General features: G+C 51.9%; 1 protein-coding gene across 1 annotated transcript; it reads right to left on the minus strand.

Annotated features, from left to right (window-relative positions):
- Positions 1–1321: 1321 nt before the first annotated feature.
- SPRY3 (sprouty RTK signaling antagonist 3) lies at positions 1322–18022 on the minus strand. Its single transcript, XM_053273337.1, has 2 exons — positions 17801–18022; positions 1322–3253 (listed from the first exon to the last, which is right to left on the minus strand). Exon 2 carries the CDS (start codon positions 3204–3206, stop codon positions 2301–2303), a length of 906 nt encoding a protein of 301 aa, XP_053129312.1. The 5' UTR covers positions 3207–3253; positions 17801–18022; the 3' UTR covers positions 1322–2300.
- Between the last annotated feature and the right edge of the window lie 239 nt (positions 18023–18261).

Genomic DNA, 18261 nt, shown 5'->3' on the forward strand with positions numbered 1-18261 from the left:
CTTGAACCCTCCCAAAAGCTTTCTGGAAGGCCTGTTACGGCATCACGGATGGAGCCGTAACTCAGAGGTGGAGCAACTGCTCTGCACGCAGAAGGCCCCAGCTTTAGTCCTTGACAGCATCTCCAGTCCATCTTTGGGACAGACTCTTGTCTGAAATCTTGGAGAGCTGTTGTCAGTGTAGACCAGGAGCTTTTTCAGACGGCAACTTTACTTTGGGAGGATAGGTGTGTGTTCGCATATTGGCCAGATTCACCCCCGAAGCGCGTGCAGTATTTCAGAGCACATCACACACGATTCAGGGTTTTCCCTCTGTATTGGAACCTAGCCCAATTTATGTCCAGGGTTTCCAAAAAAAAAAAAAAAAAAAGCCTCTGTTTGCATCAGAGTATCTGTTATGCCCCGAACTTGCAGTAAAGCCTACGGTCTGAAAAAGCCTCCAGGAGTTTCCCACCTGTGGCCCTCCAGATGTTGCTGAACTACAACTCCCATCATCTCCAGCTACAATAAACTAACTGAGGATGATGGGCACTGTAGTTCAACCACATCTGGAGGACCACAGGTTAGAAATGCCTGGTGCAGACAGTACTAAGCTAGATGGGGCAGTTAGCTAGCTAGCTAGCTAACTGCACCACCACCCTTAATCAAGAGGAGTTAAGGTGATCTGGTGATAGCAGGCAGAAGCCAGCACCCCAAGCAAGCCCGCAGTCAGCTGACCCTGTTCCCACTCCACAGGTATCTCTTTCATGAAAGCTAAGCTCCCCGCTGCTTGATTTTCTTTACCTTGAAGAACAGTAAAAGAAGCACTCTCTCTGGAGGAGAGCTGGTCTTGTGGTAGCAAGCATGACTTGTCTCCTTAGCTAAGCAGGGTCCGCCCTGGTTGCATATGAATGGGAGACTTGATGTGTGCGCACTGGAAGAGATTCCCCTCAGGGGATGGAGCCACCGCTCTGGGAAGAGCATCTCAGTTCCCCAAGTTCCCTCCCTAGCAGCATCTCCAGGATAGGGCTGAGAGAGATTCCAGCCTGCAACCTTGGAGAAGCCGCTGCCAGTCTGGGTTGACAATACCGAGCTAGATGGACCAAGGGTCTGACTCGGTAATGTGGCAGCTTCCTATGTTTAACAGTTGAGCCCACTTGCCATTTAAATGGGAAGTGTGTCATGGCTACTGTGTTTAAGACTGTCGTCCTGAGAGATTGGAGCAGCCACTGCTTATACACACAGCATGGCATGATTCTCTATGACACCCTGTAAGAAGGTCAGACTCCTTAAACTGAAAGGGGAAAGCTCAACTCTTAAGGGACAGGGAAAGCTTGGTCAGCTATGGAGGTGAACGAATGAACAGATTTATTAATCATTTATTACAAGGTGATTTCTCACCAACTAAAGCCATTGCATACTAGTCCGATCTAGCCTTGGATAGATCCACAGGGGCAAATTCTGCAATCCAGTAGCCCATCACGTTTGGTGGGATTGTACTTAAGTCCATATCTCATTTTCAGCCAAAAAAACCAAACAAACAACTAACAGATTGTGCAAAAAGCCCCACCCACCACCTCATTGCTACAGTGAGTCCCAATTTAGATTCTTACTCCTCTACGAGAACCGGTAAAGAGGCTTTACTTTGACCAGTATAAGAGCACCCGTGACCTATTTGGCTTCTCCCCCTTTGAGGGTGGGGTGGGGGCAGCAATCAACTTTCCACAGATGTGCATCTTTCCAAACGAACGGCCAGGTGTGCACCCAGCTTTGATCTGGCCTCCCCTTTTTTTGCACCCAGATTTACTGTCTACCTTTGGTTGGCTACTGTTCAGTAGCTTCTCTCCCCCTCTGCAATTGTGCGTGGCAGAAAGAGGAGAATATAAGCTGTTGGAGCAGGAGAGAGACAGAGAGAGAAAGAAACGGGTCAGAAAATGTGCATGATCCCTAGGGTTACTGTAGTGCTTGGGTGTGCAATATCCTTGTTTAGGAAACCCACCACCAAAGAACAACTAAGGCATTGTGGACATCAGAATCTTGAGTTGCCCACCCCCACCTGTGACCGTGACATTTAGTGCAGGCCTTGGCTTCTACCTGTCCTTAGCCACTGTTGAAATGTGCAAAGCCCTTGAAGCTCATCTCAGACCCAAAGACAGAGAGGTCTCCATCACGGAACAAGCATCAACATCCCAAAGTGGGGGCGGAGGCTTCTACGCCCAACCGGTCAATCCTCTTTGCTCGGTTCCAGGCGGAGGCGTTCAGCAGGGGAAGCCGAGAGAGAGAAGACGACCGAAGGAAAGCTAACTCCCCACCCTGGAGGGAAGTCATACGGGCTTGTCCAAAGTCTTGGGGAACGTGGCTCCGCTGGCCGAGGAGGAGATCTTCCTACAGACCGTGTTGGTGTGGTTCTGGCAGCGGCAGCCAGGCCGTTTGAGGGCATCATAGCCCCACTCGCAAAGTTTGAGGCACCCCAAGGTAGGAAAGTAGCAGCACAGACAAGGCATGAGCACAGAGAGGAAGCTCATGGCCACCCAGCGGGCGCAGCAGGAGCCTGGGCCACAGGAGCAGGGGTCATCCGCCGAGGTGTCCTCGTCGTCCGAGGAGCAGTGGTAGAAGATGCCCTTGACACAGCAGAGGCAGGTCCCGTAGTCAATGATCTTCTCTGGCGAGCAGAGGCAGCGCTGGTTGCAAAGCCAACAGGAGGGCAGGCTGCGGGCGGCAGCACAGCGGATACATTTGCAGCGGCCACATTCCTCGCAGATGAAGAGGTGGCCCGAATGGAAGGGGGGTGCTTTCTCCGCCGCCCCTTTCGGCAGCTCCTCGGGCTTCAGGTCAGCGGCCCGGGGCTGCATCCGGATGAGCGAGTGCCCAGAATGAGACGGTGTGAGCCCTCCCAGGAGCCTCTGCTCCGAGGCGGCTGTGCTGTGGGAGAGGGAGCTGGCGGTACTGGAATGGCTCAGCGGTGGCTGGAGAGGCAGCCCTTGGTGGGCCTGGCTGTGATGCAGGTCGTGGAAGACGGAAGACACCAGGCACTCCTGAGCTATCTCGTGCTTGGATGGGGACGGGATGGAGTGAGCTTGCTTGCAGGAGGAGGCAGGCCTTTCCACGTAGTCGTTGCTTGCCCGGATGGCGCGGATCTGGTCGATTGAGAGGACCTGCTGGAAGTCCTCGGCCACCGGGTCCACGGTCTCCTCAGGGCTATGCTCAGCTGCGCTGGATGAGAAGGGCATCCTGGGAAAGGAGGGAGGCTCGTGTCAACAGGGAACATCAGAAGATCCTGCAGGAGAAGGGAAGGAAGCAAAACGCCACCTTTAATCACAATGGGAAGAGGCCCGAGAGACAGGCAAGGGGAGGAAGGGAAACTGAAGAACCCTAAACTCTACTGACAGCCCCAGCTCAAGAATGTTTCGGCGCCAGGAGGGAAGCTGTATCCTGTAAGGGGTTGAAAGCAAGGCCAAGTTGGCACAACCAAGTCCATCAGGCCTATTTTTAAGTGGCCTGTATCCCAGAATCTTGGAAACTTCATTGTCGTTTCCCAGACCTTGACCTTTGGGCAAGGAGGTCCTAAAAAGTGGGGGGAACCACTTGGTCAAGGCCCCAAACATCACAGGCAACACTCATCACCCACTGCCTTGGATTTCACACGATCCCCTTCTTCTGTGCTGGACTGTGTGAAGCAACTGATGGGGAGAACGAACAACAAGCTGAGTTGTCTGTAACTCTTGCTTATGTCATTCTTTAGAAATCTCTCAGCAGCTTCTACGGAGTGCCTGTTGGTCCTACTTGGAGACTGATCCAAGGCACACCAATGCTGTCGCTGCTACTGGACCATTAACTAACCAGGAAGTGATTACTGGTGTGTTCATAAATATACACTGAAATGCATCCTAAGACATCCCCTTCAGCCACGGGTGTCTGGGGGCAGGCAAAAGGGGGCAGTCCCCTCTCCCCCTGAATTCAATGGGGCATACTCCCAGGCAGGGGAGTATAGGATTGCTGGCTTTGCCCCCCACCATGGGAAAAAGTCCTGAGGACAGTCATGCCTTCAGTAGTGACCTAGAACAGGGTTCTTCACTGTAAGGCTTGGGGTCCAGTGGTGGCCCCCATGGACCCCAAGTGTGGCTCCCAGATGAATTGTTAATTGGGCCAGTGTGAAGCTTCAGCCAAAGCTGAATACTCAGCACAGTCTCCCTAGCACCATGAGAAGGTGACTATTCCCACCATGCAGTGCTGCACTTTGCCCGGGGGGGGGGACACTCCTTTAAGGGAAACAAAGCCCTCTTGAGCCCTGGCGCCATCTTGGAAGGTGTGCACGGAGTGCTGGGAAGTGTAGCCCTTCCTAGTGCTTTTCTCCTAGAGCTCTTCAGAGAGGGCTCCGTTTCTCTTAAAAAGCCCTCCCAGTAGGGATGTGCAAACAGGTTCGATATCGATATCAAACCTGTTTGGTCTGACAGTCTGTTTTGAACCAAACACCCCCGGGTTCAGCATCAGACCAAACCCCCAACCCCACCTGGCTGTTTGGGGAGGGCAGGTTTGCAATCTTTTTTTACCAATTTTTTAATCTTTTTACTCACCCCCTCCTGGGGGCTTCTCCAAGGCCAAGGGTCATCTCCAGAGTTCCCCTTCCCCCCCAAGTCAGTACCCAGGCCACATAAAGGCTCATTAGGCATAAGCGGTGACCTCCAAGATGGCTGCCTCCAGGCTGGGCAGGCCCAGAACGGGCCAAAGACCGCCCAGACTGAGCAATATTCACCAATACGGAGGCTGGCGGCGGGGAGGGGGAAATAAATTTTTTTTTAAATGTAAAAAACATTGCAACATCCATCCCGAGCCAGGGGGCAGGGGATGGTTTGAGGGGGACAGAACAGTGTTCTCTCTAATTTTTTTTTCATGTGCTTGTGGAATGAGTTTTGTTCAGGGTGGCAGTATCAACGCAGTGTGTGCGAATGTGCATTCAGAGTGGGGCCTTCCTGACTGAACCTGAGCAGGATCTAAAATTAACTGAGCAGACGTCAAAAAACATGTGAGCACAAGAACAAGACACATGTGCATGCCTTAGAGGGAACACTGGTGCAGAACTGAACTGGCTCAGTCCAGGTCCAGTTTGAACCGTACCAGGCCAACTGGTTTTGTGCACACCTCTACCTCCCAACACTGAGAAAAGCACAGTACCATGTACAGAGAGAAACGGCTCTCGCATTACCGTTTGTGGCCAAAATGGCCCCCACTCAAAAAATAGTGGGGGATCATTGCCCTAGAACATTTTAAAGCACGCAGTCCACTTGTACAGGAAAGCCAGTGGTACTACAGACAGGGCAATCATCTGGATCCATGTGCTGCTTCCAGCATGGAGAGTGTGTGGACATGCCTTACATTACCAAAGCCCTATTGACACATTATGTGCAACACACATCTAATTTGTGTACAGTCTAGGCACATAGCAATCTGTACACTTTACCCACTGTGTCCATCATTTTCAAAATTACAGTTCCTATTTGCACCTATGTCTAGGGACTTTTACCCTGGTTCACTCACAACACTAGAACCAGGGTAATCCCTTCAAACTGATTGCCAAGAAATCTAGGGCCGACAAATCTTTCCCCCCACACAGCACGTGATCAATCTGTGGAATCCTCTGCCACAGGATGTGGTGATGGCCACCAGTTTGGATGGCTTTAAAAAGGAGCTTTGACCAGTTCATGGAGGATAGGTCTATCTGTGGCTACTACTAGCCCTGATGGTTAGAAGCCAAGTCCAGGCTCAGAGGCGGAATATTTCTGAAGACTATTTGCAGGGGAGCAACAGCAGGAGAGAGGGCATGCCTTCATCTCTTGCCTGTGGGCTTCCCAAGGGCATCTGGTAGGCCACTGTGGGAAACTGGATGCTAGACTAGATGGGCCTTGGACCTGATCCACCAGGGCTGTTCTTAATATGGGAGCACAGGGTTCCTAGACCCAGAGTCCAGAAACTCAAGCTCACAGGAATAAGATAAAATGATGTATGGTCTATGGGAAATTGCCTGTATTTCGTGCCACAAATGAAGAGCTGGTCTTGTGGCAGCAAGCATGATTGTCCCCTCTGCTAAGCAGGATCCACCCTGGTTTGCATCTGAATAGGAGACATGGGAGCACTGTAAGATATTCCCCTCAGGGGATGGGGCCTCTCTGGGAAGAGCACCTGCAGGCTTGCATGCAGAAGGCTCCAAGTTCCCTCCCTGGCAGCATCTCCAAGATAGGGCTGGGAGAAATTCCTGCCTGCGACCTTGGAGAAGCCGCTGCCAGTCTGTGCAGACAATACTGAGCTCGATGGAGCAAGGGTCTGACTCAGTAGAAGGCATATGTTCCTATGATTGGGGGGTGGGGGTGCAATTAGCTGCAATTCAGAAGCCAAGCGCCGACTCTCTCTTCATCCTGGGTGCCGTCTTTCCCTTAAGGAAGGCAGCTTTCCCCCCTTTCCCTTTCTTTTGAAAAGGTCAGCAGACTAGTACCCGGATAGCAGAATTCGGCTTTCGCGTCAATGAAGCCAAGAGAGCCGCTAACAAATGCTGCCTGAACAGTATGAAGGAAAAAGCAGGGGAAGATTGATTTTCCGTAGCCGGGTTGACCTTGAAGGAGAGCGAAGATCAAGAGGCTTCCTCCTTTGAAAGCTAAAAGCCGGAGCTACTTGGGGTGTTTCCCCCCTGCCTAAGCAAAGAGCGAGCAGGAAGCCCACATACACAGGAACGGTTCTGAGCTTCCGAGCAATCAGAACGGGGAGGGAAGTGACCCGAGATCACTGTGAAGACCTCAAGATCAGTGAGCCTCTGAGCATATGCAGAAAGCTTTTTCATCACTTGGACACTTTCAGTGCTGGTCCAGTTCCAGCTATCCCAAGAGGGCCCCCACTGCTGCATTCACCTAAAGACTTCAGTAGTGGGCCGTGCACAAATACGCTAAATCAAATAAATAAATAAATTCCGCTCAGGAAGGGCCTCCAACAGCATTTCCACCTTCTGTTTTCCTCGGCCTCACCTATTCTTCATCAACTCCCATTTTCTCTCGGCACCCCACCAGCTTGGATCCCCGGATTAGGTTGGACTACAACTCCCATCACCCAGGGTCCTGCTGTGGATGATGGGAGTTGTAGCCCAATCACGGCAGGCCCACGTTTGAGCACACCTACTGGGGAATGCTTGGGCATCTCTGCACCATTCAAAGCCTCTCCAAATCCGACTGCCAGTTCCTTACTGAATTCTTCCCACCACCCCACAGTGCTAAACCACACAGTTTTTCCCCCACACCACAGGTCGACAGCTGCCCCCATCTCATGGGCATCCTATCCTTTGCATGCTTCTCTCTACACCCCCCGCCCCGTTCCTTTTGCTCCATTTCTGTCCCCTGTTCAGTGGCAGAAGCCGAAAACACTTTCCCCCGCCCTGCCCCACCACACAGACCCCCAACTATCTCACACCAGTAAAGGGACCTGGTGCAAGAGGGAAGAGAACATAGTTAGTCGGCTGCAAGTGGCTGAAAGAAATGGGGCCATCTCCACCATGCACTTGTGAATATAGGGGGAAAGCAAAAAAAGAGAAGGCAATCATCCCACTCTCCTCTCCTCCTCTAGGGGAGGAGAGCTGGTCTTGTGGTAGCAAGCATGAATTGTCCCCTTTGCTAAGCAGGGTCCACCGTAGTTTGCATGTGAATGGGAGACATCTGTTGACTACAACTCCCATAATCCCCAGGCAAAGGCCACTGCAGCTGGGGATTCTGGGGGCTGTAGTCAACAACATCTGGGAATCCCTCTTACAGGGAACACTACTGGGTAAGATGGGCATGCCAACCCACATTCTGTCCTCAGCAATTTGTCAAGGGTGGACAAAAAGGCGTTTTACCCTCTGCCTGGCTCCCACACGATCACTCTCCCTGGCATAGGAACATAGGAAGCTGCCATCTACTGAGTCAGACCCTTGGTCCATCTAGCTCAGTATTGTCTGCACAGACTGGCAGCGGCTTCTCCAAGGAATCTCTCTCAGCCCTATCTTGGAGATTCTACCAGGGAGGGAACGTGGAACCTTCTGCATGCAAATATGCAGATGCTCTTCCCAGAGTGGCCCCATCCCCTAAAGGAAAGAGTCATGCTTGCTACCACAAGACCAGCTCTTCCTGCTACCTTGATCTTTACAAACACATGACCAGCAAAATGGAGGGCACCCAGCTGTCTGACTCTGGCTGGATGCTCCTCCGAACCTCTTTCGGGCAATATGAACAAATCTACTGAATCCAAAGCTTTCATAGTTGTGAGGGGGAAGAGAAAGGACACTGTCCCATTTTTTGATCTACAGATCTGCAAGGTAGAAGACACACACACACACACACACACACACACACACACACTAGGTTATGGGAGGAGGGCTGGTCTTGGGCAGTGAGCATGAATCGTGCCCTTTGCTAAGCAGGGAGTGGCTTGGTCTGCATCTGGATGGGAGACTACATGCCAGCACTGTAAGATATTCCCCCTTAGGGGATGGGGCCATAGCTCAGTGGAAGAGCATCTGCGTGCTTGCAGGCAAAATGAAAATCACAAATATGTAGATACCACTTTACAGCAAAAGTTCTTGAAGCGGTTTACATTGATATAAATGAATGAATGAATTTTAAAGAATGGCTCCCTATCCCCAAAGGGTTCACAGTCTAAAATAACCAAACACAAGATAGACACCAGCAGCAGCCACTGGAGGAATGCTGTGCTGGGGACGGCCCATTGCTCTCCCCCTGCTAAATATAAGCGAGTCACCACTTTTAAAAGGTGCCTCTTTTTCAGTTAGCAAAAGGTCCCAGGTTCACTCCCTGACCTCTCCAGGTCGGGCTAGGAGAGATTGCTGCCTGAAACAATTGATTGCCGGAAAATATAGGACAAAATGGAAGTATTTCTTCACACAACACATAATCAACTTGTGGAATTCTCTGCCACAAGATGTGGTGACAGACAACAACCCCGATGGCTTTAAGAGGGGCTTGGGTAACTTCATGGAGGAGAGGTCTATCAATGGCTACTAGTGGGAGGGCTATAGGCCACCTCCAGCCTCCAAGGCAGGATGCCTCTGAGTACCAGTTGCAAGGGAGTAACAGCAGGAGAGAGGGCATGCCCTCAACTCCTGCCTGTGGCTTCCGGCGGCATTTGGTGGGCAACTGTGTGAAAGAGGATGCTGGACTAGATGGGCCTCCTTGGGCCTGACCCAGCAGGGCTGTTCTTATGAATCCTTGGAGAGCCACTGCCAGTCAGTGTAGACAATACTGAGCTAGATGGACCAAGGGTCTGACTCAGTATATGGCAGCTTCCCATGAAATATGTACATTTGGGAATTCCCATGCTCCTACTTTGCAAAACCCATTGTGTTTGGGTTCCTCCTAGGCCTGAGGACCGACACTACCCTCCCATGCAAAGATTTTACAGACCTTTCTTTCAGCCGGGCTAATGCCGCCAAGACCCAGGTTGGAGGCAGAGTGTGTGCCATTTCTCTTCTGCCTTCCATCCCACATTCACAACATTCACGCTTAGCACAGAGCGCTGGGGGGAGAGAGGCACTTTTCCACTTCATGGGTGAAAATGGTCTTAGCACCGCAATCGCAGGGCGCAGCAGAGGGAGCAAGCGACTCTGGGTAGGTAAGTAGTATAAACCCCACTGCTGGGATAAATCTGGGCTTGGGGTCAGGCAGAGCTCCGTAATGGAGAATGGGGAGTTTTTAATGAGTCAACAAGACCATGCTTTAACCTGGAACTTCCCAGCTCTGCCTCAAGACCACAGAGGTGCTGGCCTTGACTTGAATCATAGGATCTTAGAGTTGGAAGAGACCTCAGAGGTCTGTTAGTTTCCAGGTGGTTGGACAGTTACCCCTGCTAACTGAGCAGAGAGGCTCCTTTGTAAAGTGGTGGTTCTCTTATATTTAGCAGGGGGAGAGCAACTTGCCCTATCCATCCCCAGCACAGCACCCCTCCAGTGGCTGTTGCTGGTATCTGCCTTATGTTTCTTTTTAGAATGTGAGTTTTGATTGAGAGGACATAGAACCATCTTATTTATTTGGGACACAGAACCATCTTACTTATGTATTGTTCCTATATAAACTGCTTTGAGAACTTTGGTTGAAGAGCGGTATATAAATATTTATCATTTAGCAAATTTATTGACCGCCTGACTCCCTTAGACACAAGGTGGTTTACATAAAATGACAAAGACAAGGGGGGAACAACCCCCCCCCCCCAAACCCCTAAAAGCCTGGCAGAAAAGATAAGTTTTCAGGAGCGTCTTAAAGAACAGAAGGGAGGGGGCATTACGAATCTCAGGAGACAGAGTGTTCCATAAGGAGGGGGCTGCAACACAGTCAAGTCAAACCCCAAAATTCAAACCTAAACTCAGAGAAAACAAATTAAAATCACCATCTATAAAATGCAACACACTGAAAGCCTGGTTAGAATCGGTGTGTTTTCAAAAGTCACTTATACACAGCCAAAGATGGGGAGGTCCCGATTTCATTTGGGCGTGGGTTCCAGAGCCCTGGGGCAACTCTAGAGAAGGCCCAGTTTGGGGTCGCCAGCAAACGAACTGGTGAAGGCCACAACCAGACCTGCCTTTACGGGTTCAGATCAAAGCCAGCCAGTTAGCTCTGACAAAGCCATGAAGGAGGATGGAAGAAAGATGGTCTTTTGTACACCAAAAGTTGCTTCCGGAAAGCATACCCGCAGCCACCTACAAATCCGCTTGCCAGCTGGCTAGGGCACCCAGCCCTCTGGCGAGCAAGATACCCAGCACCACACAGATCGCATTTCTACTGCCATTTCTGATAAGGTAAAAAACAGCAAGAATCTTTCTGGAGTAGAGAGAGGCGGCTTCCCGTTTCTTACCTTCTTATCCCCGTGCAAATGACAGACAGCCTCTCAAGAACTCTGCCTGCATGCCAGAAAAAGATCTCGGGAAAGAGAGGGGATTAGTGGCAACCACAAATAATGGCTGGCTAGTGAGCCAAGCATCAATTTGCGGATCTCTCTGCATACCAGTAAAGCCAGGCTGAACATGGCAGCAAACCCACAACTTAGAGCTAATAAAGCACCATTTCCTAATTCTGCAAACCACTGTGTAGGAAATTGGTACTGGATGCAAAACCAGCAGCCCAAGAACCTGAGCAGACCAAGGGAGGAAAACTGGTCTTATAGTAGCAGGCATGAATTGCCCCCTCTGCTAAGCAGGGTCTGCCCAGGAAGTAGTGGTTCTCTTTATTGAGTGGGGGAGAGCAACTGGCCCTCTCCGTCCCCAGCACAGCAACCCTCCAGTGGCTGTTGCTGGGGTCTATCTTATAACAACAAATATGTATATACCGCTTTTCAACAAAAGGTTTCAAAGTCGTTTACATAGAGAATGAATGAAGGGATGGAAAAATAAATAAAGATGGCTCCCCGTCCCCAAAGGGCTCACAATCTAAAAAGAAACATAAGACAGACACCAGCAACAGTCACTGGAGGTACTATGCAGGGGGTGGATAGGGCCAGTTACTCTCCCTTTGCTCAATAAAGAGAATCACCATGTCTCTTTTTATATTGTGAGCCCTTTGGGGACAGAGATCCATCTTATTTGTCTATTTTTTATTTCTCTATGTAAACCGCTTTAGAAACTTTTGTTGGAAAGCGGCATATAAGTATTTGTTGCAGTTGTAGAAAGTTCCCAGTTCCCTCCCTGGCAGCATCTCCAAAACAGGGCTGAGAGAGACTCCTGCCTGCAGCCTTGGAGAAGCCGCTGCCAGCCTGTGTAGACAATAGATGGTCGAATGCAGTCAGGGGTCTGACTCGGCATAATGCCGCTTCCTACATCCCAAGAAGCTGACTTTCATTTAGAAGCGAAACCAAGTTTCTAGCCTGTGGATAACAACAAACTCCTCCTGCAGGATTTGCACGCCTTCTGCCCAGCCCTGCTAAGAAAAGAAAATCTGTTCTTTCCATATTGCCCCAGCGGGCCCAAGTTTCGACAGAAGAGGCATTAGGACCCAGCAAGATTCCTCCAGCACCAAACAGGAAAGGAAGGGGAGGGAGAGGGAAGAGAGAGAGAGAAAGAAGAGGATTGAATGACAATAAATTGTTTGCCATTCCGGATGCAATGAATCCCATCCAGCCGGCAGGAGGGACTGAAATAGATATTGCAGGGAAGGGAACGGGGAAAGAGGCAGAGGGTGAATAGAAGGGAGTTGGCAGCCACAGCGAGGGAGAATGGAAGCCACGACAGAACGAGTCATTGAGGAGGAGGCAAACGCAGTGTCTGTCTGGCAGGCAGGGCTGAAGGAGGCTCTCCGGTGCCCTCTCCTCAAGACACACCTCTGACTAGAGTCATTCCAAAGCCTGCACCAGCTGGGTGGAGCTCGATGGGCTGGACTAGGACCAGGAAGACCCGAGTTCGAATCCCCATTCAACCATAAAACTCGCTCTGGGACTCGGGGCCAGTCCTGTATCTCTCAGCCTAACCTACCTCACAGGGTTGTTGTGGGGGGGGAATAACCATGCAATAACCTCTGAGCTCCTCGGAGGAAGAGCGGGATATAAATGTAAAAATAAACAAACAAACAAAGAAAGAAAGTCCCCACTGGAGCTAGGGCTCAGTTCTGGAATTTGTGCTCATAGCAGCATAGGAAGCTGCTGTATACCGAGTCAGACCCTTGGTCCATCTAGATCAGAGTTGTCTACCCTGACCGGCAGCGGCTCTCCAAGGTTTTGGGCAAGAGGCTCTCTCTGCCCTACCTGGAGATGCCACCAGGGATTGAACCTGGCCCCATACCCAAGGGGAATTCCTTACAGCAGACAGCCCTCACTCGTAGTCACCCATCCAAATGCAAACCAAGGCAGACACTGCTTAGCAAAGGGGACAAGGTCTGCTCGTTACTGCAAGACCAGCTCTCCACCTCTATTCAGGACCAAAGTGTGGCAGTGGTGAGGAGTGTTCCAGTGCATCTGCAGAGTGGACCCTACCAGAGCCTACCTACTTGCATCAGCAATTCAGTGCAAGGGACATTTGTCTACATGAAAAGGTTTGTTACAAGTTATTAGCAGCCCTGTGCAGACAACACATTTCCCCATCCCTGCAATGTGCTACATAAATGCTAAATATTTGTATTAGCCCCAAATATTTTTGGTTGCTGTGATGGCAACCCACTGTGTGGCTGTGATGGCGACCCACAACTCACTGAGGTTGCTGTGATGGCGAGGCAGCTGAAGAGGCAAGCCAGAGGCCTACAATTACCTTCATCGTCCACCCATCCCTCCCCACCCTGCCCCTCAGAAGCTAATTTCCTTGCTCTATTTCTTAGAGGCAGAGCATCTGCTTCTCATGCGGAAGGTTCCAGGATCCAGGAGATGGCAGCATCCCCAGGTAGGCCTGGGAAAGACTCCTGCCTGAACCTCTGGAGAGATGCTGCCAGTCAGTGTAGACAATACTGAGCGAGATGGACTGATGGCCTGACTCGGTATGGCAGTTTCCTGTTTCCATGGCAGCCATCCCACATAGCCACTTGGCCAGAAGAGGTGCCGTTTCCAGACAGATTCAAACCCATGCACCTCTTTTTTCTGAGGGGTTCCCCAGGTCTCAAATGGGGTTTATTTTGGCCCACAAACCATAAACACCAATACCTGCATTGAACATCAAACCCAAGAACGGAAAACTAAGAATCATGAATCCAATCATATTGTGTATTTGGCGGGGGGGGGGGAGGATACATACAATATAAAATTGAAGTAAACTGAATACAGCTCGGCCTCCTCCAATATCTCTGACCTTACTCTAGTAACTGCCACAAGAAACTGAGCTCTATTTTCAGTTATTGTCATATTAAGATCAGCAATCAGGATTTCCTGGATATGGACAGCACGCAGGAGAAATAAAACAGGCTCTAAAGTCCTTATAAGAGTTATAGTGTAGAGCTGGGCTTCTCAAACGTGGGTTTCCAGAGGTTGTTGGGCTACAGCCCCCATTGCTGGGAGGGCTAAGTGGAACCTCCAGTGGTCAGAGGAAGTCTACCTTTAAACAGGAACTGTTGGTATTCAACAAAAGGCCATTGTGACTGGGGATGATGGGCATTGTAATCGAACATCCTCTGAGGACCCACGTTCGCACTTCGCAGAACTTAATTTATACCCCTGGTATAAAGGATATAGAGTACTCTGCTGAATATCATGCATTCAGTTGGTGGTGGGGGGGCATATATATATAAATTTTTATTTTAAAGATAAGAAAAAAGAACATGATTACATCTCTTGAACGTCTGAATTATTAGCACTTACTCCATGATTACATCCCTTGAACTTCCAATATTAATTCAGGCACACTGGAGTTTCTCTTCTCTGGCATGAAACTTCCCAGCTTGAAACCCAGAGCATGTTGTCTCTTGCCGCCACAGTCGGGGCAAGATACGGCTGAGAGAGACTCCTGCCTGCAACCTTGGAGAAGCCGCTGCCAGTCTGTGTAGGCGATACTGACCTAGATGGACCAACGGTCTGACTCAGTATAAGGCAGCTTCCTATGTAAGAGAAAGCAGCCGTCTTTCTCCGGTCCATTCCATTCTGCCATCGGGTCAACCCTGGCCTGGAAATCCCAGCTATCTAGGAGTTCCCTAGACGTCCCCTTGTCCCCATACCCCATGCAAATCACCACTACCTATTTAACTGCCAGCCCAATAAATGCAAGACCACCTTTGATGCTGGCAAAAGCGAGGGCTGATCCAAGCAGGGGGGACGCTGAGCACTTCTGATCTACCATTCAGACCCAATGGACCAGCGGTTTCAGGTCAGCTGGGCTGGTTAGCAAGTTAAGCCGGCAGATCAAGCACACAAAGCAGAGAACGTTTCCCGCACTTCAAACACACACATTTACGCAGGGCATGACAGAGAGATAAGAATCTCTATTGCCCTCCCGATTCAACACAGTCACTCTTTCCTCTTCCAAGAAGCATCCTTTTTCAAGTACCATCTCGGCCTCATCCACGCTTCTTTATACTCGAGGGTGTGTCCCCAATGGAAAGAATTCCGAAACCTTTGATCTCCTTCCTCTTCTCAGCCACGTATTCTTGAGGTGACCTCAGGGCAAGGAAGCTCCCCCAGGTCAATTGTGGCTACGGTCACAGACTACAGAGCTTAGGCAAGGCACCATGTCTGAACCCTCAGGCCCGCCTCTGCAGTATGGGGTCATCTCTACTCACTTTACAATGCCAGGGTGTGCAAAGCATCCGGAATATCAGCAACACCTTGTACAGTTTCAAGGGCTCCCCACAGATGGGGGACCTTTTGACACTGTAGAAGAGGTTGGACCACGACTCCCAAGGTCGGACCACAACTCCCACCACCATCTGCAACTGCAGCTGGGGATGACGCGAGTTGTTGTGCAGGATCCGGGGATGCTGAAGATTGAGAACCCCTGCTTTATCATCAATGCCAAATATGCACATTATTGTTTATCACCGTCAACCACATTATTTTCTATCACCACCATCATCAATGGCCAGCAACTTCAAGCTGCTGGGATGGTCTGTGAGCCAAGAATAAAAGCTCTCCCACTGCCCCAGGCCTTGGATTACTTCAGTTATCCATCCCCACCGTAGGAAACATAGGAAATTGCCATATACTGAGTCAGACCATTGGTCTATCTAGCTCAGTATTGTCTTCCCAGACTGGCAGCAGCTTCTCCAAGGTTTCAGGCAGGAATCTCTCTCAGCCCTATCTTGGAGACGCTGCTAGGGAGGGAACTTGGAACCTTCTGCTCTTCCCAGAGCAGCTCCATCCCCTGAGGGGAATCTCTTACAGTGCTCACACACTTTTAGTCTCCCATTCATATGCAACCAGGGCGGAACCTGCTTAGCTATGGGGACAAGTCATGCTTGCTACCACAAGATCAGCTCTCCTCTCCGTATTTTTCTCCTATCTCTCACTCTCTCTCTCATATACGCCAATTTCTTCTCCCCACACCGCCCACACATCACAACCATTGCACATCATAACCATCATTCACAAAACCCAAATTCTCCAGTATGTTAATACCCACAAGACTCCACCGATGAAGCATTCTCCTGATTTTCCTCGTTTTCCCTCAATGGTCCCCTGCCATCAGATGAAACTCTCCCGTTCCCCACCCTCAGGTTTCCTGGAGGATGCTGGCAGCCCCTTTTACAGTCACCTCGAAGGAGGGAACCCCCCCCCCACCTCCCCCTTATCGGATTGAATATCACCTGCCTGCCTCACTAGAGAGGCAGGGGCTGCCGGACTCCGCCCCCCATCTCTCAACCCACCCATCAAAGAAGCCACAAAAAGGCCTTCTAGCCCTTTCCCTATGCATCCAGCCCTAGCCAAGTTAATATCTTCAGACCCACTGGAACCACACACACCCCGCCCCATAGTCACAGAGTTGAAAGGGACCTTGGAGATCATCTAGTCCAACCCACTGCTCAGTGCGGGAAGCTGCGCCAGCATCCCCAACAGATGGTTGTCCAGCCTCTGTCTGAACACCTCTAGAGAAGGAGAGCCCACAGGTGCGGGAGATGGACTGTTCCAGCTCTTACAGTTTGGACATTCTTCCTGTCCCAAATCTACTTTCCGGCCATTTCAACCAGGAACCTGGCTGGATCGGCCGGAGGTGGGTCCCTGTAGTCACGTCCCCTGCCCTAACAGCAGCTAGCCAGATGCTTCTGGGGAGCTCCCAAATAGCGTCTCGTTGAGGCGATGGCACCTCCCTTTGGTTCAACTTTTAGTATTCGGAGGTAGACTGCCTCCGAACACTGGAGGCTCCATCCAGCCGGCACAGCTAAAAAAATCACGGCTAGATCTATTATTCATGAATGAATGCATCCAACCCTTTTAAGAATCACCAGCCCTCTCCAGACGCGGGATTCACCCGCTACTTCGGCCCACAACAGGCACGCCGCCCCCGGTGCTACAAGAGCGCCCACTTCCGGGAGCTGCCGCGCTGCTTTTCAGCGCCCCAGGCGGCTGCTAGATTGGAAGACCGGGAGAGAACGGAGCCCTACCCAGCAGGAGCGTTGTTTTGGGTACCTGCGCGAGCCCCGTCGGGTGTGGGTTTACCTCCCCACTCTCTCGCCTGCCTCCCGCTCAGGAACGGACCCTCCGCCCTTCGGCCAGCCGCCCTACCGCGGCCCCCGCCCTCATCTGCAAGATCTCAGGGCAGGGCGCGTCAAGGTCGGGAGCGCCTCCAAGGTTTGCAAGAGGGACCCCCATGAAGAGGAGGAGGAGGACGCCCGCCCGCCCCGTCAAGTCTAGCTTGCCCTCCAGGCTAGGCCCCTGCCTCTCCCCACAGCCGCTCACCAGGCCACCCCTGGCTCCGCAGAGGATGCCAGGCAAGGTCAGCCCCCGCCAGGTCCCGATTGTTCGACGGCTCCCCGATGAGGGTCGGAGCCAGCAAGTCCCGCTGCGCGAGGAGCCCGGCGCCACTCGGCTGCCTGCCACGCTAACCCCCTCCTGGAAGCCGCCGCCGCCGCCTCCTGAAGAGCAGCAGCCCCTCCCCGACAGCCCAACCGCCGCCTTCAGCTGCGGTCCCACCTTCCTGACGAAGAGCTCCGTAGCTCCCGAAAGCTTGCACGCTGCCGGGCAAAAGAAAGGGGGTCCGCAAAATAAAGCGCCTTGTCCCAGCAGGAGGAGGGCGCAGTGCAGCCCCTACCACCCACCCCACCCTACCCCACCCATTCCCTTCAGGCAGGAGGGGCAGAAAGAAGGGGGAAGAGAAGAAATGCCAGCCTGTGCGGGGCTCCCTTCGCGTGTCCTGCAAGGAGGGCGCCGAAGAGCGCTGCGCTCCCCGTCGGCAGGCGCTCACCTCGACGCAGCTCCAGGGTGGCGGACTCCTGCGGCTCGGACGGGCGCTTCCAGGCAGGGGCCGGAGAGGCAAAGCAGCACCCGCGGCTGAAGCTCCGTCTACGGGAGGGCGAAGGCGCTCCAAGCGGGGGAAGAGAGAGCCCTCCTTCGGGGCGGAGCCAGCCCGCGGAGGGGCGGGCCCGGCTGCGGCGCGTGGAGCCGGTTTTGTGAATGTAGCGGCTCTCGCCGGAGCGCTTTGTGAATGGAGGGACGCCGAGGGGGCGGGGCTAGCCGGGCTGGGCTCCGCCCCCTCCTCGCCCCCTCCCCTCTCTTGCCTTCCCGGAGCTCTTAATGTTACCCCAGTGGCGTCATCCAGTTGAAATGGAATCGGCCCATTAGACGTTCCCAAAGGGATCGCGCTGCCGCTCGCCCGCCTCTTTCCAAGCCGGCTTGCGAGAGAGAAAGAAGGAAGGCAGGAAGGAA

The sequence above is a fragment of the Hemicordylus capensis genome, chromosome 11 (genome assembly GCF_027244095.1).
Source record: "Hemicordylus capensis ecotype Gifberg chromosome 11, rHemCap1.1.pri, whole genome shotgun sequence".
Lineage (NCBI taxonomy): Eukaryota > Metazoa > Chordata > Lepidosauria > Squamata > Cordylidae > Hemicordylus > Hemicordylus capensis.

What these genes read in the sequence shown, in the direction of transcription:
- SPRY3 (XM_053273337.1), bottom strand. Translation starts at nt 3,206, where the DNA reads ATGCCCTTCTCATCCAGCGCAGCTGAGCATAGCCCTGAGGAGACCGTG.